This window comes from Macaca nemestrina, chromosome X, assembly GCF_043159975.1.
Source record: "Macaca nemestrina isolate mMacNem1 chromosome X, mMacNem.hap1, whole genome shotgun sequence".
NCBI classification, from domain to species: Eukaryota; Metazoa; Chordata; class Mammalia; order Primates; family Cercopithecidae; genus Macaca; species Macaca nemestrina.
In genome coordinates, this window is record NC_092145.1 from 105,849,405 (window position 1) to 105,876,050 (window position 26,646).

General features: G+C 37.8%; 1 protein-coding gene and 1 long non-coding RNA gene across 2 annotated transcripts in view; both read right to left on the reverse strand.

Annotated features, from left to right (window-relative positions):
* LOC105493776 (uncharacterized) overlaps positions 1–26,646 on the reverse strand; it is a 91,703-nt gene that overhangs the window by 43,715 nt on the left and 21,342 nt on the right. The window contains exon 2 of the long non-coding RNA XR_011618461.1: positions 21,024–21,110. This is a non-coding gene — a long non-coding RNA (uncharacterized lncRNA). The remainder of the gene's footprint in view (positions 1–21,023; positions 21,111–26,646) is intronic.
* On the reverse strand, positions 4,707–7,517 carry LOC105493775 (phosphoglycerate mutase 1-like). Its single transcript, XM_024796555.2, has one exon. The coding sequence runs from the start codon at positions 6,595–6,597 to the stop codon at positions 6,172–6,174; it is 426 nt and encodes a 141-aa protein (XP_024652323.1). The 5' UTR covers positions 6,598–7,517; the 3' UTR covers positions 4,707–6,171.

The window sequence follows — 26,646 nt, forward strand, 5'->3', positions numbered from 1 at the left end:
TAGCAAAGACATGGAACCAACCCAAATGCCCATCAATGACAGATAAAGAAAGTGAAGTAGCTCAGGAATGGAAAACCAAATATTGTGTGTTCTCACTCATAAGTGGGAGCTAAGCTATGAGGATGCAAAGACATAAGAATTATACAATGGACTTTGGGGACTCAGGGGAAAGGGTGAGAGAGGGGTGAAGGATAAAAGACTACAATTTGGGTTCAGTGTATACTGCTCAGTGATGGGTGCACCAAAATTTCACAAATCACCATTAAAGAACTTACTCATGTAACCAAATATCACCTGTTCCCCCAAAACCTATGGAAATTTAAAAAAATATATTTTTAAGATACCCTTAGGAATTTAGTTCCAAGGATGAAGTGTTGAGGATAAGGGGGAAATGAGTTGGCCTGTTACAAGGAAACTCTCAAGGAAAAGTGGAGAAAATCTCTGACATTTGTTGATGACATAGGGCCCACAAAGCAAGGAGAACTACATATATTAAAACAAAATAACTATAGAGAACTGTAAGGGGAAGTGATGAGGATAAACAATAAATGATGTTCCAGCTCTTCTGACCCTTCTTTAAAGAAGCAACGAGGTTCTTAAACTGTGACTATTTCTGAGTACTAGAAATCATTATAAACATTATTTTATTGAGAGTAACCCTGTTTTTAAAGTGTGTTCTTAATTTTTATCTGCTTGCTAGCAAGTATCTAGGTCTTCTAAGTATAAGAGTAAATATAACAGGTTCTGACATTGAGTTTGTGCCATGTACAAAAGCAATTGAAACTAATTAATTGGGTTAAAAGAATAGTGTTCATAGGCTTCAAAGTATCTACATTAATCCTTTGCTTGGAAAGGCATCTCTTAAGCAAACAATTAATAATATTTAACTGAGAACACAACATTTTCATCCTTTTTTAATTTAACTTTTAAGTTCAAGGGTACATGTGCAGGTTTGTTATATAGGTAAACGTGTCATGGAGGTTTGTTTTACAGATTATTTCATCACACAGATATGAAGCCTAGTACCCATTACTTATTTTTCCTTATCCTTCCCCTCCTTCCAGCCTCCCTCTTCCAGTAGGCCCCAGTGTGTGTTGTTCCCCTCGATGTGTCCATGTGTTCTCATCATTTAGCTCCCATTCATAATTGAGACCGTGGTATTTGGTTTTCTGTTCCTGTGTTAGTCTGCTAAGGATAATGGCCTCCAGCTCTATCCATGTTCCCACAAAGGACAAAATATTGTTCTTTTTTATGGCTACATAGTATTCCATGGTGTATATGTACCACATTTTCTTTATCCAGTCTATCATTGATAGCCATTTAGGTTGATTCCATATCCAGTAATGGGATTGCAGGTCGAATGGCATTTCTGTTTTTAGATCTTTGAGGAATGGCCACACTGTCTTCCACAATGGTTAAAGACAGTGTATAAGCATTATTTTTTCTCTGCAACCTCACCAGCATGTTATTTTTTGACTTTTTAATAATAGCCATTCTGACTTGTATGAGACAGTATCTCATTGTGGTTTTGATTTGCATTTCTCTAATAATCAGTAATGTTAAGCTTTTTTTCATATGATTGTTGGCCACATGCATATCCTCTTTTTAAAAGTGTCTTTTCATGTCCTTTGCCCACTTTTTAATTGGGTTGTTTGAGTTTTTTACCTGGTACATTTGTTTAAGTTCCTTATGGATGCTGAATATTAGACCTTTCTCAGACGCGTAGCTTGAAAAATTTTTCTCCCATTCTGTAAGTTATCTGTTCACTATGTTAATAGTTTCTTTTGCTGTGCAGAAGCTCTTTTGTTTAATTAGATCCCATTTGTCCATTTTTGCTTTTGTTGCAATTGCTTTTGGTGTCTTTGTCATGAAATCTTTGCTTGTTCCTATTCCAGAATTGCATTGCCTAGGTTGCCTTCCAGGGTTTTTTATAATTTTGGGTTTTGCATTTAAGTTTTTAATCCATCTTGAGTTAATTTTTGTATATGGTGTAAGGAAGGGGTCTGGGGTCTGGTTTCAATCTTCTACATGTGGCTAGCCAGTTATCCCAGCATCATTTATTGAGTAGGGAGTCTTTTCCCCATTGCTTGTTTTTGTCAGCTTTGTCAAAGATCCAATAGTTGTAGTTGTGTGGCCTTATTTCTGGGTTCTTTATTCTGTTCCATTCGACTTTGTGCCTGTTTTTGTACTAGTACCATGCTGTTTTGGTTACCATAGCTCTGTAGTATAGTTTGAAGTCAGATAGCATGATGCCTCCAGCTTTGTTCTTTTTCTTAGGATTGCCTTGCCTATTCGGGCTCCTTTTTGGTTCCTCATAAATTTTAAAATACTTCTACTTCTGTAATGAATGTCATAGGTAGTTTAATAGAAATAGTGTTGAATCTATAAATTGCTTTGGGCAGTATGGCCACTGTAATGATGTTGATTCTTCCTATCCATGAGCATGGAATGTTTTTCCATTTGTTTGTATCATCTCTGATTTCTCTGAGCAGCGTTTTGCAGTTCTGCTTGTAGAGATCTTTCACTTCCTTGATTATCTGTATTCATAGGTATTTTACTTTGTGTGTGTGGTAATTGTGAATGGGATTGTGGTCCTGATTTGACTTTCAGCTTGAGTGTTGTTGTTGTATAGCAGTGCTAGTGATTTTTGCACATTGATTTTGTATCCCGATAATTTGCTTAAGTTATTTATCAGCTTAAGGATCCTTTGAGCTGAGACTATGGGGTTTTCTAGATAGAGAATCATATCATCTACAAACAGGGGTAGTTTGACTTCCTCTCTTCCTATTTGGATGCCCCTTATTTATTTCCCACTCCTAATATTATTTCAGAAACTGTTTTTTGAATCTTCTTTTTGAAATATGTGTGCTTGCCGGGCACGGTGGCTCACGCCTGTAATCCCAGCACTTTGGGAAGCCGAGGTGGGCGGATCACAAGGTCAGGAGATCGAGACCATCCTGGCTAACATGGTGAAACCCCATCTCTACTAAAAATACAAAAAAAAAATTAGCCGGGCATGGTGGCGGGCACCTGTAGTCCCAGCTACTCGGGAGGCTGAGGCAGGAGAATGGCGTGAACCCGGGAGGCAGAGCTTGCAGTGAGCCGAGATCACGCCACTGCACTCCATCCTGGGTGACAGAGCAAGATTCTGTCTCAAAAAAAAAAAAAAAAAAAAAAATGAAATATGTGTGCTTGGCCAGGCGCGGTGGCTCAAGCCTGTAATCCCAGCACTTTGGGAGGCCGAGGCGGGCGGATCACGAGGCCAGGAGATCGAGACCATCCTGGCTAACACGGTGAAACCCCGTCTCTACTAAAAAATACAAAAAAACTAGCCGGGCGAGGTGGCGGGCGCCTGTAGTCCCAGCTACTCGGGAGGCTGAAGCAGGAGAATGGCGTGAACCCGGGGGGTTGGAGCTTGCAGTGAGCGGAGATCGCGCCACTGCACTCCAGCCTGGGCGACAGAGCAAGACTCCGTCTCAAAAAAAAAAAAAAAGAAATATGTGTGCTTAACCTAGAAGGGTTCTATGCATGGAAAGTTACAAAGTTATAAGCCCTACCAGTTATGCTATGATCCAGAAATACCTAAGTTATTGAAGTTGATTAATTGTGTGACAATTAAACTAAAGTGTTATCAGAAATAAAGTTGTGGAATTTTGTATTTTAGTATTTTTTTTTTTTCAGAGAAAGATTTGGCCATACTGGGATGGGAGCTAGTAGTGTGTCAACAAGTTGTGTAATTTTCATATTTGGGGCATTGATTTTTCTTTTGAAGAAAGATATGACCTTGCTGGACTGAAACTCATAATACTTCAACAGCAGATAAAAGAGAAAGATCCATAAGTGATAACATGCTCAGAGTTGGGGCTTTTAACAGTTCTTTTCCAAGGCTAGGGTTCTGAGTTTTTTCCTCCTCTCATCTGAGCCCATTTTAAATCTTTACTAGAAGTCACTGCTTCTGTGCTGAGAATAGGGCTACATAGTTCCCATATCTTTGGTAAATATCCTTTATTAAGTGATTCTTAAAGATGTACATTTATACATAGACAACTGGAAATTTTCATACTAAAAACCTTTTCTTTAGACAAAACCAATAAAGTATGAAAAAAAAAAAAAAAAACCTTGTTAGGTGCATAAATCTTTGGGGGTTGGCTTTAATTCTTCAAAAGTAACTATAGGTTTTATCCCTATGGTAAACAAATAATAATGTCTACATCTATCCACAATGCAAAGCTGGGGATACAGTTCTAGAATATTTAGCAAAAATATGGATATTTGCACCAAACCTGGAATGGCTGAGGTTCTCTATAATTGTAATTTTATCATTTTTCCATTTGCTTTCATGTGGGAAAAAAATGCCAGCCTCAGTATATGCCAAATATGACTGAAGTTTATTTGAAATGTTGTCAAGAGTTACCTGGGCATATTAAGAATGTAAAATTGTAACTGTAATGTGGATAATTCAATTGTGCTTTTGTCTTTTGCGAATTGGTCTTCATGAAGCACACCCAGTATTGTGAAAATTATGGGACGTTATTGAAATTGAGCCACATGAGGTTAGTAAGTAGATTTTAAAATTATTATTTGGCACATTTTCTTCACAATTTTGTAATTGTACATCACTCCTTTATTATACTGATCTGGAAAAAAATATTTAGTATATTTATGCCCAAAATGAGTACTGGGCCCATGTGGCAGGGCCAAGCAACTAGAACATGATTCAGAAATCAGGCAATGAAAAGGCATAAGAATGACATAATGGACTTTGGCGACTCAGAGGGGAAGGTTGCAAGACTACATATAGGGTACAGTGTACACTGCTCGGGTAACAGGTGTACTAAAGTCTCAGAAATCACCACTAAAGAACTTATCCATGTAACCAAAAAATGCCTGTACCCAAAAAACAATTGAAATAAAAAAGAAAGAAAGAAAAGAAATCAGGCCATGAAAAACACACTGGAACATGATCAAGAAGCATTTCACTGCCTCAAAACAAGGTGGTGGGGGGTGTATTAGTCTGTTCTCAAATTTCTATAAAGAACTACCTGAGACTGGGTAATTTATAAAGAAAAGAGGTTTAATTGACTCATGATTCTGCAGCTGTACAGGAAGCATGGCTGGGAAGGTCTCTGGAAACTTACAATCATGGCAGAAGGTGAAGGTGGAAGTAGGCACATCTTACACGGCTGGAGAAGGAGGAAGAGGGCAAAGGGGAAGGTGTCATACACTTTTAAACAACCAGGTCTTGTGAGAACTCACTTACTATCATGAGAACAGCAAGGGGGAAATCTGCCCCCATGATTTAATTACCTCCCACCAGGCCCCTCCTACAACATTGGGATTTACAGTTCCACATGAGATTTGGACAGGGACACAAATTCAAACCATATCAGGGAGGAATTCTAAAATACACAGCAGGATGCACTCCTATCCCTTACAGGTCAAGGAGATTATCTAATATTGGTGTGAGGAATGGCTTATTTTCTGATGACCACATGTGGGACTATTTCAGCCACCACTAGAAACCCCAGGAGGGTTTTTGTTTCATATTATTTCTATACATTTTTTTGTAAAAGTAAATGCAATAGAAATTTAATTCAGGATTGATCTCAATCTTCAAGTGGAGCCAGCTCCTCTGGGGTCAGGAAGGAAATGGGGTGTTTTATTTTTGTTTGGTTTGGGGGCTTTTTTATTTTACATCACCATGCAGGTTACATTCATCTTCCACTGGAATGACTAGAGTACCCCTGTAAGTGGCCTGACTACAGAAGAACACAAGATTGCCTCCTGACGGCAAACAGGCTCTCTTGCTTCTCCTCATCGGCCATGCCTTAGCATGGTTTCTCCCTATCCCTTACTAAATCAGGTCCTTTGCACACAAAGCCCTGGTTAAAACCCGAATCACTACCTCTCAACCCTCTTGGATAAGGGGAGCTTTCCCTGGGCTTGGACTGAGCCCCATGCCCCAGAGGTGCTATCCTGACTGGATTGTATGAAGAGAGTGGGTGCAGGAGACAAATGGCTGAAATGAAAATGGGAGCCATCGGTCCCCATCTGCATCTACAACTTCAGATGCCTACAGATGTGATCCATGTGACATGTGCAGGAAGGAGGGGCAGAAGAAGGGATGGGCAGGGAGGGTGTTTCTGGGGACAGTAGTCTGCCTGAAGGTCTTCACTTCTTGGCCTTGCCCTGGGCAGCCACAGCTTTCATGGCTTTACACATAGTCTCTTCATCCCCTAAGAACTGCATGGACTTGATGGGGTTCAAGTTCTTGGCCAATTCATAGGCAATGGGAATACCAGTAAGCAGGTTCAGCTCCATGATAGCTACTTCAGAGACACCCTCCAGATGCTTGATAATGCCTATAAGACTGTTGTCATGGGCTTCAATCAATATCCAATTCCTCTTCTTTATCTGGGGAACTATATCTTTATTCCAAAAGGCCAGAGCTCTGGCAATAGTATCCTCCAGACTCTCACAAAAGGGTAGTTGATCTCCAGTGAGGTCTGTATACCCACAATCCTTACTAATGCTGCTATAGAAGTGGTGGTAGGGCTCCATCGAAGGTGGTGAGACATCATAAGGGCATATCCACATCTTTACCTAGGCCTCACCATTCTTGCCAGCAGTTTCTGCTTTATGGAAGCTGGTCAGATCCCCATAGTGCCATTCAATGAGGCACCAAGCCCTCACTGCAGGCCACCACATTGGGTCAATAGCATGCACAGTGTCCAGAGATTCCAGATTGCTCTCTTCTGCACTGATGGGAAGCATATGTCAAACTCATAGCCAGCACCTGGCAGCACCTGCCCATCGTGATTGACCTCCTCATGGTCCGCTGGGTGCTCTTGCTCTGGAAACTGGACTGGCCATCGCAGCAGGCTCACAATTCTTGACAATGTATTTTCTGGGATTTTTTTACTGTCTTAGATGGCTTTAAAATAGGACAATCTTGAAGCCATTCAAGCCAACAAAGAAGTCAAGGTCCTATGAAAAATTGAAGTTCAGTGCTCAAACTGCCTATAACAAATAAATGAGCAGCAGCATCAGCGAAGAAAAACATGAAAAAAGAAAAAACAAGTTGAAGTAGTAAGGCTCAAAGGAAAAAAGCCAAGACTGTTTTGGCATGTGGGAAAGAAAAGCTGGAGGAAGGTTTTAGTTAAAACCTCACAAGCCAGTGTTTGCTTAGCTGTCCTTTCCATTAACTTCCATTAAGTGCATGGGGACTCTATTTTGATGCTGAGTGCCCTATACCCTCAGAATTCCCTGAGGTTCCATGGGCAGGAGGTTCAAATTTCTTTCCAGACAGCCAGTTCTGTGTTCGGATGGTGTGCTCATAAAGGATCATCTAAACTTGTATGCTTTGAAATCTATTTTGTCAGGGAGCAGAAAAGAAATAGGTATTTCTCAAGCTCAGAACAGTATTATAATTTAAACACATGGTTTGGCATGACAATATGCAGCATAATATATTTGAGTTAGTAGAAGAATATAAATAAAAGAGCATTAAAGATGGCAGCACAAATGAAAAAGAAAAAGAGAACAAATTATTTAAATTTCTCATAATAGTAAGAAAGAAAGGACTTGAAGTTAAACTGGAAACATCAACATGAACTTGCACCCTTAAAAAGTTTTCACTTTGTTACTTAAATCATTCAGATTGCCTCTCCCTACCAACAGTAGTCATGTAGAAAAATCTAAACCTCCCCCCCAAACCCCCCAGATCTACTTTTTTCTGCCAAACGGAATCAGGGTTCCTTGAGCAGAGGACAAAAAAAAGCAAAATGTTCCTACAAACATCTTATTGTCACAAAGCAAGGATGCTCTCACAAATATCTCTGGGACATTTCAAAAAGACAAAGACAAATTTTAAAGTTATATGTTGGATAGGCGCGGTGGCTCATGCCTATAATCCCAGCGCTTTGGGAGGCCAAGGTGGGTGGATCACTTGAGGTCAGGAATTTGAGACCTGCCTGGCCAACATGGTAAAACCCCAACTCTACAAAAAATACAAAAATTAGCTGGACGTGGTTGTGGGTGCCTGTAATCCCAGCTACTCGGGAGGCTGAGGCAGGAAAATTGCTTGAATCCGGGAGACACTGAGGTTGCAGTGAGCGGAGATCGCACCACTGCACTCCAGCCTGGGTGACAGAGCGAGACTCTGTCTAAAATAAAATAAAATAAAAGCTACATATTCTTTGAACCAACAATTGTACTTATAGGAATTTATGTCACAAATACACTCAAACATGTACAAAAGGTGAAGAAATTCACTGAAGCAATATTTGTAGTAGAAAATGTTGGAAACAACCTAAATGTCCATCAATAAGAAACTGGTTAAATAAATTGCAGTGTATTAATACAACAGAATACTATAAAACCACCAGAAGAAAAAAGGTAAGATCCTATGTGCATCGAAATGGAAGATCACCAAGATATACTGTTAAGTGAAAAAAGCAAGATGCATGTCAGTACACATAGAATATTGCCATTTCTGTGACAGTGAAAGGTATATATGCTTGAATATGCCTATAATATATCTGAAAGAATGCAAGAAACTGGTAACAGTAATTGCCTCTAAGGAAAGGAAGTGGGTAGCTGGGGGACTGGAGAGTGAAGGAGACTTATTTTTCAGTGAATACACTTTTGTGCTATTTGACATTTTTGTTACTATGTGCATGTATTACTTTTAAAAAATAAGATTAAAAGGTTTCTTTCTATTATGTCAATGATTTTAGTCTAGAGATATCTTCCAATAATCAAGTAGTAAACAACTTTAACATTAAAATAAATGATTGTAGTCAACAGAAACAGGAACTCTGCAAAAAGAGCCTTGAGTCCATCACATCAGCTAAGACAACTAAACCTCTTTGAAAATGATTATTTGGCGGGGCACAGTGGCTCACGCCTGTAATCCCAGCACTTTGGGAGGCCGAGGCGGGCCGATCACGAGGTCAGGAGATCGAGACCATCCTGGCTAACAAGGTGAAACCCCATCTCTACTTAAAACACAAAAATTAGCCAGGCGTGGTGGCGGCGCCTGTAGTCCCAGCTACTGGGGAGGCTGAGGCAGGAGAATGGTGTGAACCCAGGAGGCGGAGCTTGCAATGAGTTGAGATCCCACCACTGCACTTCAGCCTGGGCAACAGAGAGAGACTCTGTCTCGGAAAAAAAAAAAAAATGATTATTCATTGATGTGACCACAATCCAGATAGGTGCCAGAGCATAGTTTGTGCCAGTCACAATTTCATAGTTACATTACATTTATGTGTTTTTAATATGGCTAAATATCAATCCACAGGCAACTTTAACATAATCCCAAACTCTACTAAATGATAATAAAGGGGGAAAAAAAAGCCCATGGGGGTAAAGGGAGTGGGAAATAAAACAATAATAGATGAGATTTCAGCAAGTTCTGGAGAGATGAAAAGCAGATTGATAAGCAATAATTAACTTAGCAGAGGAAAGGAAGGAAAAATTTGAATGCCACCAAGAAACAAGTCATTCTGCTCCCATAGAACTGAGGAAGAATTAAGAGTTGGTGGCACAAAGCACTTTGGAAAGTGGAAATGGAGTGCGGGCCTGAAAACAAAGAAAATTGGTTGAAAATCTGTATACATAGCAATTGGACACTCGAATCCTGTCCCCCCAACATGTAAATTAATAAATACTATTTCCCCACTCCACAACATTCCTGAGATTTATTCTCAGAAGAAATAGAAGCTGAGAGGTTTTGGACATGGGGACATCAAGCACAGTATAGATTGGAGTGAAACACAGAGCTGCAAACAAAAGGATAAAATCAAAGCCAGCATCTGGAACAGTGGGATCACAGCCTCCTCCCATTTGCCTGCTTCCAGAATTCCAAAGCCTGGTTTAAATGGCTGAAGTAAGAGTCTAGAAGATTTTAGTCTGGTGAGATTAAAGACCTCAGAGGAAAAAAAAAAAAAAATCCTCCACATACAGATTTGAGTACTACCTTAGTGCAAAACTATCTTTTTGACATAGCATCCTCTGAATAAACCCAATAGTTGACAATTCTCCACAACTCACAAAGAAATTACGGTCAGCTTTTCAGTGCATCTCCTTGTAACAGTGACATGTTGAGGCTCTCCTAATATTACAGACAGACAAATACAGACAAACAGAAAAGTAGGCCAGGAGCGGTGGCTCATGCCTGTAAAACTTTGGGAGCCCAATCGGTCAAGAGTTCAAGACCAGCATGGCCAACATGGGGTGAAACCATGTCTCTACTAAAAGTACAAAAATTAGCCGGGCATAGTGGCTCATGCCTGTAATCCCAGCTACTCAGGAGGCTGAGGCAAGAGAATTGCTTGAACCCGGGAGGCAGAGGTTGCAGTGAGCCGAGATCATGCCACTGCACTCCAGTCTGGGCGACAGAGCAAGACTGTGTCTCAAAAATAAATAAATAAATAAATAAATAAATAAATAAATAAATAAATAAAAATAAAGCCAGAGGAAACAGGAAATTCAGGGAGCAGAAGAAAACTTTCTAAAATTTTAATAAATATCCTCATAGAGACAAGAAAAGACATTGAGCTTTTGAAACTAGATCTGAAAACACTTTATTTAAAAAAAATAAATTGTACTGTGTATATTTAAGGTATACTAGATACACTTTAAAGGAGCTATGGGGAACTAAAAGTAGAATTACCAACATAAAATATTCAATAAAAGGAAACATTTCAGAAAGTATAACAAAAGTAGTAAGTGGAAAATAGTAATAAGATCATATATTTAGGAAATGCATCAATTAACTAATAAACTTCCAGAAAAGGAGAACCAAAATAATGAAAGAAAGGAAAATACTAGAAAAGAATACAAAAAAATTTCCCAGAACTAAAGGACATGCATCTCCAGACTGAAATAACAAGATCCCAGAACAATAAATTTTAAAACACTGAAATCAGGTTATATCATGATGACATTTTTGAACAACAGAGTTAAAGAGAAGACCCTAAAAGATTCAGGTCACAAACAAAATATCATAAATTAGAATTCCATACAATTTTCCAAAACAACACTGGAAACAAAAAGATTATGCAGCAGTATCTTCACGATTCTAAGGGAAACATAATTTCCAACCCAGAATTCAAAGTGTCAATCCCATGAGAGTATAGAAACAATACATTTGTATTCTGGTAAGGTCTCAGATCATTTATTTTCCATGTGATCTATATTATTTTCTATTGCTACTGCAACAAATTATCACAAACGTGGTGTCTCAAAACAATGCAAATTTATTATCTTATAGTTCTAGAGGTCAGAAGCCTAAAATGGGGCAGCAAGACTGTGTTGCTTCCAGAGGCACTAGGGGAGAATCTGTTTACTTGCCTTTTCCAGTTTCTAGAGGCTGCCTGCATTCTTTGGTTCATGTCCTCTTCCTTCATCCTCAAAGCCAATAGTATAACATCTTTTCTCGTTTCTGACCTCCTGCTTCCTTGTGACTACATTGGGCCCACATAGATGATTCAGAATAATCACCCCATCTCAAGATGCTTAGCTTGAACACATCTACAAAGTCTCTTTTGCAGTGTAAGGAAACATACAGGTTCCTGGGATTAGGACATGGACAATTTGGGGGGGGCCCTTATTCTGCCTACCATATACTCCTTCTTATGAAGCTACTGAATCGTGTGCTTCATGAAAATGAAGGCATAAAGCAAAAAGGAGGAAGAAATTGGGTGCAGGAAAGAAGGGACTCAATAAGGAAGTGTAATGAAGACAGATCCCAAAATAACAGTGAACAACCAACTGTAGCAGGAGGAGAGATGACTGTGGGAGTGGGCTCTCAAGAAAAATTAACTGATGTGTTTGAGCATTTAAAAATATTAATAGACATGTGGCATAAATTTTGGAGCATTTGGAGTAACATTTAAGAATAAGTAGAGAAAACTTACTAGGTAAAAGAAATTCTTCACAGAATTGGAAAAAACTACTTGAAAGTTCATATGGAATCAAAAAAGAGCCCGCATTGCCAAGACAATCCTAAGCCAAAAGAACAAAGCTGGAGGCATCACGCAACCTGACTTCAAACTATACTACAAGGCTACAGTAACCAAAACAGCATGGTACTGGTACCAAAACAGAGATATAGACCAATGGAATAGAACAGAGTCCTCAGAAATAATACCACACATCTACAGCCATCTGATCTTTGACAAACCTGGGAAAAACAAGAAATGGGGAAAGGATTCCCTATTTAATAAATGGTGCTGGGAAAATTGGCTAGCCATAAGTAGTAAGCTGAAACTGGATCCTTTCCTTACTCCTTATACAAAAATTAATTCAAGATGGATTAGAGACTTAAATGTTAGACCTAATACCATAAAAACCCTAGAAGAAAACCTAGGTAATACCATTCAGGACATAGGCATGGGCAAGGACTTCATGTCTAAAACACCAAAAGCAATGGCAACAAAAGCCAAAATTGACAAATGGGACCTAATTAAACTAAAGAGCTTCTGCACAGCAAAAGAAACTACCATCAGAGTGAACAGGCAACCTACAGAATGGGAGAACATTTTTGCAATCTACTTATCTGACAAAGGGCTAATATCCAGAACCTACAAAGAACTCAAACAAATTTACAAGAAAAAAACAAACAACCCCATCCAAAAGTGGGCAAAGGATATGAACAGACATTTCTCAAAAGAAGACATTCATACAGCCAACAGACACATGAAAAAATGCTCATCATCACTGGCCATTAGAGAAATGCAAATCAAAACCACAATGAGATACCATCTCACACCAGTTAGAATGGTGATCATTAAAAAGTCAGGAAACAACAGGTGCTGGAGAGGATGTGGAGAAATAGGAACACTTTTACACTGTTGGTGGGATTGTAAACTAGTTCAACCATTGTGGAAAACAGTATGGTGATTCCTCAAGGATCTAGAACTAGATGTACCATATGACCCAGCCATCCCATTACTGGGTATATACCCAAAGGATTATAAATCATGCTGCTATACACATGCACATGTATGTTTATTGCGGCACTATTCACAATAGCAAAGACTTGGAATCAACCCAAATGTCCATCAGTGACAGACTGGATTAAGAAAATGTGGCACATATACACCATGGAATACTATGCAGCCACATAAAAAAGGATGAGTTTGTGTCTTTTGTAGGGACATGGATGCAGCTGGAAACCATCATTCTCAGCAAACTATCGCAAGAACAGAAAACCAAACACCGCATGTTCTCACTCATAGGTGGGAACTGAACAATGAGATCACTTGGACTCGGGAAAGGGGACATCATACACCGGGGCCTATCATGGGGAGTGGGGAGGGGGGAGGGATTGCATTGGTAGTTATACCTGATGTAAATGACGAGTTGATGGGTGATGACGAGTTGATGAGTGCAGCACACCAACATGGCACAAGTATACATATGTAACAAAACTGCACATTATGCACATGTACCCTAGAACTTAAAGTATAATAATAATAAAAAAAGAGAAAAAAAAAGAAAAAAATGAGGCAATCATAAGTGATAGGGAAAACGAAAAGTCCTACAAGAAAGGAGGATTATTCACAGTGCACTACATAACTCAACAGTAAACAGTATTTACATATTTACAGTAACGTAAACACAAGTTATTGACTTGATGAAAAATTAAGATACAACATTTTTGGAAGGATGGGAGGACAGGAAATAATGGGAAGGGTGGGATATACAAGCTCTTAGTTATTATGGATAAAGTCTAAAATTGATAAATCAAGAAATATAAATATACTCCCCAAACTAATACAGATTCATTGAAATACATATCCAAAACCCCAGCTGGAATTGCCAAAGCTAATTCTAAAATTCATGTGAAAATACAAGGAACACAGAATAACCAAGACAACCTTGAAAAAGAAGACCAAAGTTGGAAGACTCACACTTCGCAATTTTAAAACTTACTAAACAGCTACAGTAATCAAGACAATGTAGTACAGGCATAATAGCAGGCATATAGATCAATGGAATAAAAGTTGAGAGTCCAGAAATTAACTTACATGTTTGCGGTCAATTGGTTTTCAACAAGGATGCCAAGACAACTCAATAGGAAAAAATAGTCTTTCCAACAAATGGTGCTGGAGGAATTGGAGATCCACATTTAAAAATGAAGATGTATCTCTACCTCACCGCCTTTAAAACTTAATTCAAAATGGATCAAAGACCTAAATGCAAGAGCCAAAACTCCCAGAAGAAAATCTGTGCAAGAATCTTCACGACTTTGAACTAGGAAATGTTTTCTTAGATATGACATCAAAAGCAAAAATGACAAAAGTGAGATAAATTGCTTGGACTTCATAAAAACTTAAAATGTTTGTGATTCAAAGGATACCATCAAGAAAGTGAAAAGATAATACACAGAATGGGAGAAAATATTTGCATATTATACATATAACAAGGAATTTGTGCACAGAATATATAAAGCACATACCTTAACAATGAAGACATATCACCCAATTTAAAAATGGGCAAAGAATTTGAATAGACATTTCATCAAAAAAGATACAAAAAGATATCCAAATGGCTACAGCCATATGAAAAGACACTCAATATCATTAAGACATCTGGGAAATACAAATAAAAACCATAAAGAGATATCAGTTTACATTACTAGGATGGCTATAACAAAAAGGAGGAACATTAACTAGTATGGGTAAGGATAAGGAGAAACTGCAACCCTCATACATGGCTAGTGGAAATGTAAAATGGTGCAACCACTTTGAAAAAGTCCGGCAGTTGCACAAAAAAGTTAAACATGTTATCACCTGACCAAGCAATTCCATTCCTAGGCATATAACAAAAAGAATTGAGAACAAGTATTAAAACAAATACTTATACATAAATATCAAAGGCATAATACATGAAAAACATAATTGATAAGCTAGTATATATTAAAATTTAAAAGTTCTGCTCAGTGAAAGAAACTGTCAAGAGAATGAAAAGACAAGCCACAGACTGGGAGAAAATATTTGCAAAAGACACATCTGATAAAAGACTGTTATCCTAAATATACAATGAACTCTTTAAAATTCAACTATAAGAAAATAAACAACTTGATTACAAATTGAATGAAAGAACAGACAACTCACCAGAAAAGATACGCAGATGGTAAATAAGCATATGCAAAGAAGCTCAACATCATATGTCATTAGGGAACTACAAACTAAAACAATAATGAGATACCACTATACACCTATTAGAATGACCAAAATCCAGAACACTGACAACATGCTGATGAGGACGTGGAGCAACAAAATTCTCATTTATTGTTGGTGGAAATACAAAATGGTACAGTCACTGTAGAAGACAGTTTGGCAGTTTCTTCCAAAACTAAACACCCCATATGATCCAGCAGTTGTGTTCCTTGGTATTTACACAAATGAGTCAAAATCTTATGTCTACACACACACACACACACACACACACACACACATTTAAAAACAACAACAAAAAAAAAAACAGTTTTAAGGCCAGGTGGAGTGGCTCATGCTTGTAATCTTAGCACTTTGGGAGGCCAAGGCAGGTGGATCACTTGAGCCCAGGAGTTCAAGACCAGCCTGGGCAACATGGCAAAATCTCATCTCTACAAAAAATACAAAAATTAGTCAGGTATGGTGGTGCGTGCCTGTGGTCCCAGCTACTCGGAAGCTGAGGCAGGAGAATCGCTTGAGCCCAGGAGGCAGAGTTTGCTGTGAGCCAAGATAGTGCCACTGCACTCCAGCCTACTAGGTGACAGAGTGAGACATTGTTTTAAAAAATAATAAAACAGCTTTATTCGTAATTGCCAAAACTTGGAAACAACCAAGATGTCCTTCAGTAAGTGAATGGATAATTAAACTATAGTAAATCCAGACATTGGAATGTTATTCAGCACTAAAAGGAAATAAGTTTTCAAGCCATAAAAAGATACGAAAACCTAAAAGAAGACAATCAGAAAAGGCTATATACGATTCCAACTATACGACATTCTGAAAAAGGCAAAGTTATGAATACAGTAAAAAGATAAGTGGCTACCATGATTTGGGGGAAAGGGAACGATAAATATACAGGACACAGAGAATTTTTAGGGCAGTGGAAGTATTTTGTATGACACTATAGTGTTGGATATGTGTCATTACATATGTGTCAAAACTCACAGAATGTACAATGCCAAGAGTGAATCTTAATGTAAGCTATGGACTTTGGATGATAATAATGTGCCAATGTAGGTGCATCAGTTATAAAAATTGTACCACTCTGGAAGAGGATATTGATAATGGGAGAAGATAGGCAAGTGTGGGGACAGAGAGTAGGTGGGAAATCTCTTCCACTTAGTTTTGCTGTGAACCTAAAACTCCTCTAACAAATAAAGTCTATTAAAAAAAAAAAAAAACTAAAGTATATTAAAAACAAAAGAAAAATGGTCTAAGTACACAAATTAAATGGCAGACATTGAAAAAATGGAGGAAAATAACACAAATATCTGCTGATTACAAGAAACTGACTTGAAATATAACATCAGAGGCAAGTTAAAAGTTAAAATAGGGAAAATATAAAACATACAAATATAATGAAAGGAAGTGGTAGGATGAAATAAACAATAGAATGACAGAATCAGGACTTCCAAAAATCTGCTCACCATAAAAGCAACAAAAACTCCTCCAAAAATTATCAAAAGCAACTTTTTCTTAACTCTGGAAAATTTTTTTTTTAGAAAGGCATGCCAAGAATGATGGTTTCCAACTGCATCCATGTCCCTACAAAGGACACAAACTCATCCTTTTTTATGGCTGCATAGTATTCCATGGTGTATATGTGCCATATGCACATGTACCCTAGAACTTAAAGTATAATAATAATAATAAATAAATAAATAAATAAAAAGAAAGGCATGCCAACAGTTCGAGGAGCATTTATTTAAGAAAATAACAGAATCTTGGTAAGAACATTGAGCTGTGTGACTTTCTAACTTGCCCTATTCTCATCACCTTTCTCCAGCTCCACGGTAGCCTTGAAAACCAACAGCCTCCCAATCATTGTAGCCATGAAATTCAACAGCTTAGTAGCCATTTGATGAGAAATATAGATTTTTCTGCTCCCGAAAGCCCCATCTTAAGTGTATTGTCACTATTCAACCTGTTGGGACATTATCTGGAAACCCCAATTACAAGACTCTCTCTTATTTGACCTGACTCAGACCTTTCTTCATGTGTACAGCCTTTTCCTCAGTGTGTTTGTAGAAAACAATCAGCTGCAATTATTAAACATCATAGTTGTCTGAGGTGGAGAATCACAGTTGGGACAAACAAGCTTACTGAAAAACTTAAAAGGAAAACTTGGGAAACGAGATGTCCATGGAAGGCTTTGAGAAGCTCCAACATATTTCTGGGAATCTAAAAGGCTATGTGCATGTGCAGGGCTGCATGAATGTCCAGGAAAGACCTGAGAAATCTCTAATCTTTCACATCTGGTGTAAGTGGAGATTCTGTGTAATCAAAAAGTGAAGGCTAAGGCAGTGTTGTAAAGTGCCCGTTGGAGTGTTAAAGATATTCCCAACACTCAAACAGAGCTCCTTGGCAAGGTCTAGGAGACTTAGTGATGTAATGAATTTAAGAAAATCTCTGGTAAGTCATTACCTGACCATTAAGCTATCTGAGCAGAGATTTCAGTGGCCACACATGACAAAGAACACAAACTTTACAGAATTAGTTCAGGAAAGTCATTAAACAGACAAACAGCAACATAACCATCAACAACAACAAATAACAACAAAAAACCCTGGAAATAGGAGGGAGAAAAATCTGATTTACAGAACTGTCACTTTATTATTTGAAATGTCAAAGTTTGTTCAAACAATTATGAGACATGTAAAGAAACAAGAAAGTATGGCTCACACATAGGAAAAGGTAAAGTCAATAGAAGTTGACTTTGAGGACGCTTGCACTTAAAATTACTAAAGATTTTTAAACAGCTTTTATAAGTATGTTCAAAGAACTAAAGAAAATTACATCTAAAGAACAAAAGGAAAGAGAACAAGTAGAAAGGAAAATATATCAATAAAGAGAATTTTTAAAGGACCAAATAGAAATTCTAGAGTTGAAAAATAGAATAATCAAATTTTAAAATTCACTAGACAAGCTCAACAGCATATTTCAACTGGAAAAAAAGTAAAAAAAAAAAAAAAGTAAACTTGATGATGGGTCAACTGAAATGAACAGGAAAAAAATGAACAAAAACAAACAGAGCCTCAGAGAAATGTGGGACACCATCAAGATACAAACATTTGCATTCTTACCAGCAATATATGAGATTTCCAGAAAGATAAAGGGGCAGAAGGAATATTTGAAGAAATCATAGCTGAAAATTTCCCAAATTTGATGAAAAACATCAATCAACACATTCAAGAAGCTTCACAAAATTCACAAAATAGTCAAACTTTACAAAGTCAAAGAGAAAGAGAGCATCTTAAAAGTAGCAAGAGAGAAGCAACTCATCATGAACAAGGGATCCTGAATAAGATTAACAGCTGATTTCTCATCAGAAACTATGGAAGCTTGAGGAACTGAAATGACATATTCAAATTGCTGAAAGCAAAAGACTGTCCAACAAGATTTCCATATCCACCCAAACTATCTTTCAAAACTGAAGGAGATCAACAAACTAGGCATTGAAAGAACATACCTTAAAATAACAAGAACCATCTATGACAAACTCACAGCCAACATCATGCTGAATGAACAAAGGCTGGAAGCATTCCTGTTGAGAACTGAAACAAGACAAGGATGTCCACTCTCACTGCTCCTATTCCATATAGTACTAGAAGTCCTTGCCAGAGCAATCAGGCAAGAGAAAGAAATAAAAGGCATCCAAATAAGGAAAAAAGAAGTCAAACCATCTCTCTTTGCTGATGATATAATTATATAGCTAGAAAACCCTAAAGACTCCACCAAAAGGCTTCTAGAACTAATAAATAACTTGAGTAAAGTTTCAGGATACAAAATCAATGTACAAAAATCAGTAGCATTTCTATACACCAATAACATTCAAGCTGAGAGCCAAATCAGGAACATAATCCCATTTACAATAGTCACAAAAAAGTAAAATACCAGGAATATGTGTAACCAGGACAAAAAAGACCTCTACAAGGTCTACAAAGCACAGCTAAAAGAAATCATAGATGACACAAACAAATGGAGAACAATTCCATGTTCATTGATTGGGAGAATAAATATCATTAAAATGGCCATACTGCCCAAAGCAATCTACAGATTCAATGCTATTCCTATCAAACTACCAATATCATTTTTCACAGAATTAGGAAAAAACTATTCTAAAATTCATATCCAACCCAAAAAAGGGCCCAAATAGACAAAGCCATCCTAAGCATAAAGAATAAAGCCAGAGGCATCACATTACCCAACTTCAAACTATAAGGCCACAGTAACCAAAACAGCATGGTAATGGTATAAAAATAGACATAAAGACCAATGGAACAGAATAGAGATCTCAGAAATAAAGCCACAAACCTACAGCCATCTGATCTTCAATAAAGTCAACAAAAATAACCAATGGGGAAACAACACCCTATTCACTACTTGGTGCTGGGATAACTGGCTAGCTATATGCAGAAGAATGAAACTGGACCCCACCTTTCAATATATACAAAAATTAACTCAAGATAGATTAAAGACTTAAATGTAAGACCTCAAAGTATAAAAGTCCTAGAAGAAAACCTGGGAAATACCTTTCTGGACATCAGCCTTGGGAAAGAATTTATGACTAAGTCTTCAAAAGCAATTGCAACAAAAATATAAATTGACAAGTGGGATCTAGTTAAACCAGAGAGCTTCCACACAGCAAAAGAAACTATCAACAGAGTAAACAGACAACCTACAGAATGGGAGAAATTATTCACAAACTATGCATCCAACAAAGGTCTAATATCCAGAATCTACAAGGAATTTAAACAATTCAACAAGCAAAACAAATAACTCCATTAAAAACTGGGCAAGGCCAGGCACAATGGCTCACGCCTGTAATCCCAACACTTTGGGAGGCCAAGGTGGGTGGATCACTTGAGGTCAGGAGTTCGAGACCAGCCTGGTCAACATGGCAAAACTCCACCTCTACTAAAAATACAAAAAATTAGCCAGGCATGGTGGCACACACCTGTAATCTCAGCTACTTGGGAAGCTGAGACAGGAGAATCACTTGAACCTGGGAGGCAGAGGTTGCAGTGAGCCAAGATCGCACTACTGCACTCCAGCCTGGGCGACAGAGCAAGATTCCATCTCAAATAAATAAATAAATAAGTAGTGGGCAAAAGACATGAACAGATATTTCTCAAAAGAAGACATACAAGCAGTCAACAAACACATGAAAAATGCTCAACATCACTAATTATTAGAGAAATGCAAATCAAAACCACGAGATACTATCTCACAGAAGTTAGAATGGCTAAAAAGTAAAAAGCCAGCAGATATCGGTGAGGCTGCAGAGAAAAGGGAATGCTTATATACTGTTGGTGGGAATGTAAATTAGTTCAGCCACTGTGGAAAGTAGTTTGAAGATTTCTCAAAGAACTTAAAAAAGAACTACCATTCAACCCAGCAATCCCATTACTAGGTATATATCCAAAAGAAAATAAATCATTCTGGCAAAAACACATGCATTTGTATGTTCATCACAGCACTATTCACAATAGCAAAGACCTGGAATCAATCTAGATGCCCATTAACAATGGATTGGAAAAAGAAAACATGGCACATATACACCATGGAATACTACACAGTCATACAGAAGAACGAAATCACATTCTTTGCAGCATCATGAATGCCTCTGGAGGCAATTATCCAATGCAAATTAACACAGGAACAGAAAACAAAATACTGCATGTCCTCACATAAGACGGAACTAAATATTGGGTACTAATGGACATTAAAATGGCAACAATAGACACAGGGGAGGGGGCAAGGGTTGAAAAACTAACTGTTGCGTACTATACTCACGATTTGGGTCACAGGATCATTCGAATCCCAAACCTCAGTATCACGCAATATACCCATGTGAAAAAGCTGCACATATACCCCTGGAATCTAAAATAAAAGTTGAAATTATTTTTAAAAAGTGAAGCAGAAATTAAGATATTACAGGATAAACAAAAACTGAGAGAATTTGTTGGTAGCACACCTACACTGCAAAGAATACTGAAGGAAGTTCATCAGGCTGAAATAAAAGGATACTAAACAGCAATTCAAATCTATATAAAGAAATAAAGACCAGCTGGGTATGGTGGCTCACACCTGTAATCCCAGCATTTTGGGAGACCGAGGTGGGAGAATAGCTTGAGCTCAGGAGTTCAAGACCAGTCTGGTCAACATAGTGAGACCTCATCTAAGAAAAAAAAGAAAAAGAAAAAGAAAGACCACTAGTAAAGGTAACTACACAGGTAACTATACAAACTACACACACACACATATATATATTAGACTCGGGGTCTTGCTTTGTCACCCAGGCTGGAGTGCAGAGATCACAGCTTACTGCAGCCTCGAATTTCTCGGCTCAAGCAATCCTCCCACCTCAGCCTCCTGAGTAGGTAAGATTACAAGTGCACATTGCCATGCTCAACTAATTTTATTTATTTATTTGTTGTAGAGACAGGGTCTCCCTGTGTTGTCCAGGCTGATCTTGAACTCCTGGCCTCAAGTGATCATCCCACCTCAGCCGACCAAAGAATTAGGTTATACACATGAGCCACCATGACTGGTTTATTTTATACTTTATATAAATATACTTTATATATAATACTTATATATACAAAATTATAAAATGCCTGGTTTGTTTTGTACTTTATATATATGTATATAAAATATATTTAGTGTATATAGCAGGCATTTTATTTTTTATATATATATAGTTTATACTATCTCAATGATATATATATATAAAATATAGTATATATGCTATATATATAAAAAGGTTATATATGTTATACATATTAAAAGGCCGTATAGGCCAGGCATGGTGGCTCACACCTGTAATCCCAGCGCTTTGGGAGGCTGTAGCAGGCGGATCGCCTGAGGTCAGGAGTTCGAGACCAGTCTGGCCAACACGGCGAAACCCCAACTCTACTAAAAATACACAAAAATTAGCTGGGCATGGTGGCAGGCACCTGTAGTCCGAGCTATTCAGAAGGCTGAGACAAGAGAATCGCTTGAATCCAGGAGGCGGAGGTTGCAGTGAGCCGAGATCACACCACTACACTCTAGCCTGAGCGACAGAGCAAGATTCCATCTCAAAAAAAAGAAAGAAAACACTATGAAGAAAAATGAACAGAGCCTCAAAGAAATATGGACATCATCAAACACACCAATGTATGCACAACAAGAGTGCAAGAAGGAGAGAAAAGATAAAAAGGAGCAGGAAAAAAATACAATAAATAGAGGCTAAAAATTTTCCAAATTTGATGAAAAGCATTAATCTACGAACACAAGAAGCTCTACAAAATCCAAGTAGGATTAACTAGACATCCATACCCAGATACATATCAAAAATGTTGAAAAGATGGAGAAAAAGAGAACATTTTGAAAGCAGTAAGAGAAACGATGGAATGGTATTCCATTGTATGTATATACCACATTTTCTTTATTCATTTATCAAATGCTTTTTTAGCATCGATTGAAATGAACACGTGGTTTCGTCCCTCTGTTGATATGATGTATCACATTAATTAATTTGAATATGTTGGATTATCCTTACATCCCTCGGGTAAATCTCACTTGTTCTTAATGAATGTTCTTTTTAGTGTGTTGTAGAATTTGGTTTGCTCATATTTTGTTGAGGATTTTTGTATCAATATTCATTAGTGATATTGGCCTATAGTTTTTGTTTTATTTGCTTTTGTCTGGTTTGGGGATCAGGTTAACACTGGCCTTGTAGACTGAGTTTGGAAGTAGTCACTCCTCCTCTGTTTTTTTGGAATAGTTTGAATAGGATTGGTATTAGTTCTTCTTTAAATGTTTGGTAGAATTGAGCAGTCAATCCATCAGGTTCTGGGCTTTTCCTTGATTGGAGATGTTTTATTAAGGCTTTCATCTTGTTATTTATTATTAGTCTGTTCAGCTTTTGGATTTCTTCTTGTTTCAATTTTGGTAGTTTGTATGTGTCTAGGAATTAATCAATTTCTTCTAGATTTTCCAGTTTTATTCACATATAGTTGCTCATAGCAACCATGAATGATTATTGAATTTTTGCAGTATCAGTTGTAATATCTCTTTTTTCATCTATGATTTTATTTTATTTTATTTTATTTTTTTTATTTTTTATTTTTTTTTGAGACGGAGTCTCGCTCTGTCGCCCAGGCTGGAGTGCAGTGGCGCGATCTCGGCTCACTGCAAGCTCCGCCTCCCGGGTTCACGCCATTCTCCTGCCTCAGCCTCCCGAGTAGCTGGGACTACAGGCGCCCACAACCGCGCCCGGCTAATTTTTTGTATTTTTAGTAGAGACGGGGTTTCACCGTGGTCTCGATCTCCTGACCTTGTGATCCGCCCGCCTCGGCCTCCCAAAGTGCTGGGATTACAGGCTTGAGCCACCGTGCCCGGCCTCATCTATGATTTTATTTATTTGGGTCTTCTCTCTTTTTTTCTTAGTTAGTCTGGCTATAATTTGTCAGTTTTGGTTTCAAAATGTCAACTTTTTTTCATTTAATTTTGTATTGTTTTCTTAATTTCATATTCACTCATTTCTGCTCTGATTTTTATTTCTTTTCTTCTACAAATTTTGGATTTGGTTTGCCCTTGCTTTTCTAGTTCTTTAAGATGCATTACTACGTTGTTTTTAAAGCTTTTCTTCTTTTTTGATGTAGGCACTTATAGCTATAAACTTCCCTCTTAGTACTGCTTTTGCTGTATTCCAAAGATTGAGTATGTTGTGTTTCCATTATCTCATTTCAAGAAATTTATCCGTTTTCTCCATAATTGTTTCATTGACTCACTGATCATTCAGGAGCATATTGTTTAATTTCAATGTGTTTTTATAGTTTCCAAAAATCCTCTTCTTGTTGATTTCTAGTTTTATTCCATTTTGGTAACAGAAGATGCTTGATATTATTTCACTTTTTTTGAATGTTTTAAGACTTGTTTTTTGACTTAACATATGGTCCATCCTTGAGAATGATCAATGTGCTGAGGAAAAGAATGTGTACTCTGCAGCCACTGAATGAAATGCTCTGTGTCTATTAGGTCCATTTGTTCTATAGTATAGACAAAAGCCAACATTTCTATGTTGATTTTCTGTCTGGAAGATCTGTCCAATGCTGAAAGTGTGGTGTTGAAGTCTCCAGGCATTATTGTATGGAGTCTATCTCTCTTTTTATCTCTAGTAACATTTGCTATATAAATCTGGGTGCACTAGTATTGGGTGCATATATGTTTACAATTATTATATCCTCTTACTGAATTGACCCCTTTATATAGTGACTTTTTTGTCTCTTCTTATGGTTTTTATCTTGAAATCTGTTTTCTCTAATATAAGTACAGCTATCCCTGCTCTTTTTTGGTTTCCAGTGGCATGGAATATCTTTTCCCATCCCTTTATTTTCAGTCTATGTGTATTTTTTTTTTTAGACCGAGTCTCCCTCTGTCACCCAGGCTGGAGTGCAGTGGTGCGATCTTGGCTCACTGCAACCTCTGCCTCCTGGGTTCAAGCAATTCTCCTGCCTCAGCCTCCCGAGTAGCTGGGACTACAGGCACGTGCCACCATGCCCGGCTGATTTTTTGTATTTTTAGTAGAGACAGGGTTTCACCATGTTGGCCAGGCTGGTCTCAATCTCCCAACCTCATGATCCGCCCGCCTTGGCCTTCCAAAGTGCTGGGATTACAGGTGTGAGCCACCATGCCCCACCCTATGTGTATCTTTATCGGTGAAGTGTGTTTCTTGCAGGCAATCATATTGTTGAGACTTTTTTTTTATCCTTTCAGCCATTCTATGCCTTTTGATTGGGGGGTTAGTCCATTTCCATTCTATGTTATTATTGATAAGTAAGGACTTTTGTTATTTGTTTCCTGGTTGTTTTGTGGTGTTCTCCTTCTTTTCTTCCTTCCTGTCTTTCTTTTAGTGAAGGTGATTTTCTCCAGCAATATAATTTAGTTTCTTGCTTTTTATTTTTTATGTATCCATTGTATGTTTTTTTATTTGAGATTACCATGAGGCTTGTAAATACTATCTTATAACCCATTACTTTAAGCTGATAACAACTTAGCATTGTTTGCATAAACAAATAAGCAAAAAGAAAACTAAAAACTCTAACCCTTAACTTCATCCCCCTACTTTAGAACCTTTCGTTGTTTCTGTTTATATTATATTGTACTGTCTATGTCTTGAAAAGTTGTTCTAGTTTTTTTTATTGCTTTATCATTTAGTCTTTCTACTTAAGGTAAGAATAGTTTACACACCACAGTTACCGTGTTATAATAGTTGGTGTTTTTCTGTGTACGTACTATAATCAGGAAGTTTTGTACCTTCAGATGATATTGTTCATTAATGTTCTTTTCTTTCTGATTGAAGTACTCCATTTAGCATGTCTTGTGGAACAGGTCTGGTGGTGATACAATTCCTCAGCTTTTCTTTGTCTGGGAAAGTCTATATTTCTCCTTCACTTATGAAGGATATTTTCATTGGATACACTGTACTAGGGTAAAAGATTTTTCCTTCAGCATTTTAAATATGTTATGCCACTCTCTCTTGGCCTTTAAGGTTTCCACTGAAAAGTCTGCTGCCAGACATATTGAAGACTCATTGTCTGTTATTTGTTTCTCTTCTCTTGCTGCTTTTAGGTTCCATTCTTTATCCTTGACCTTTGGGAGTTTGGTTATTAAATGCCTTGAAGTAGTTTTCTTTGGGTTAAATCTGCTTGGTATTCTATAACCTTCTTGAACTTGGATATTAATATATTTCTCTAGATTTGGGGAGTTCTCTGTTATTATCCCTTGTTGCATTTTGCTTTTGTTTGTTGTTGTTTGTTTTGTTTTGTTTTTTCTGAGATGGAGCCTCGCTCTGTTGCCCAGACTGGAGTGCAGTGGCATGATCTAGGTTCACTGCAATCTCCGCCTCCTGGGTTCAAGTGATTCTCCTGCCTTAGCCTCCCAAGTAGCTGGGATTACAGGCGTCCACCACCATGCTCGGCTAATTTTTCTATTTTTAGTAGAGACAGGGTTTCACCATGTTGGGCAGGCTGGTCTTGAACTCCTGGCCTCATGTGATCTGCCCATCTCAGCTTCCCAAAGTGCTGGGATTACAGGCATGAGCCACCACGCCCAGCCTTTGGGATTTTATTATCCCTCTGAATAAACTTTCTACCTCTATCTCTTTCTCTACTTCCTCTTTACAGCCAACAACTTCTAGATTTGCCCTTTTAAGACTATTTTCTAGATCTTGTAGGTGTACTTCATTGTTTTTTATTCTCTTAGCTTTTGTCTCCTCTGACTGTATTTTCAAATAGCCTGTCCTCAAGCTCACTAATTCTTCTGCTTGAACAATTCTGTTATTAAAGGACTCTGATGCATTCTTCAGCATATCACTTGCATTTTTCAACTCCAGAATTTCTGCTTGATTCTTCTTATTTCAGTCTGTTTG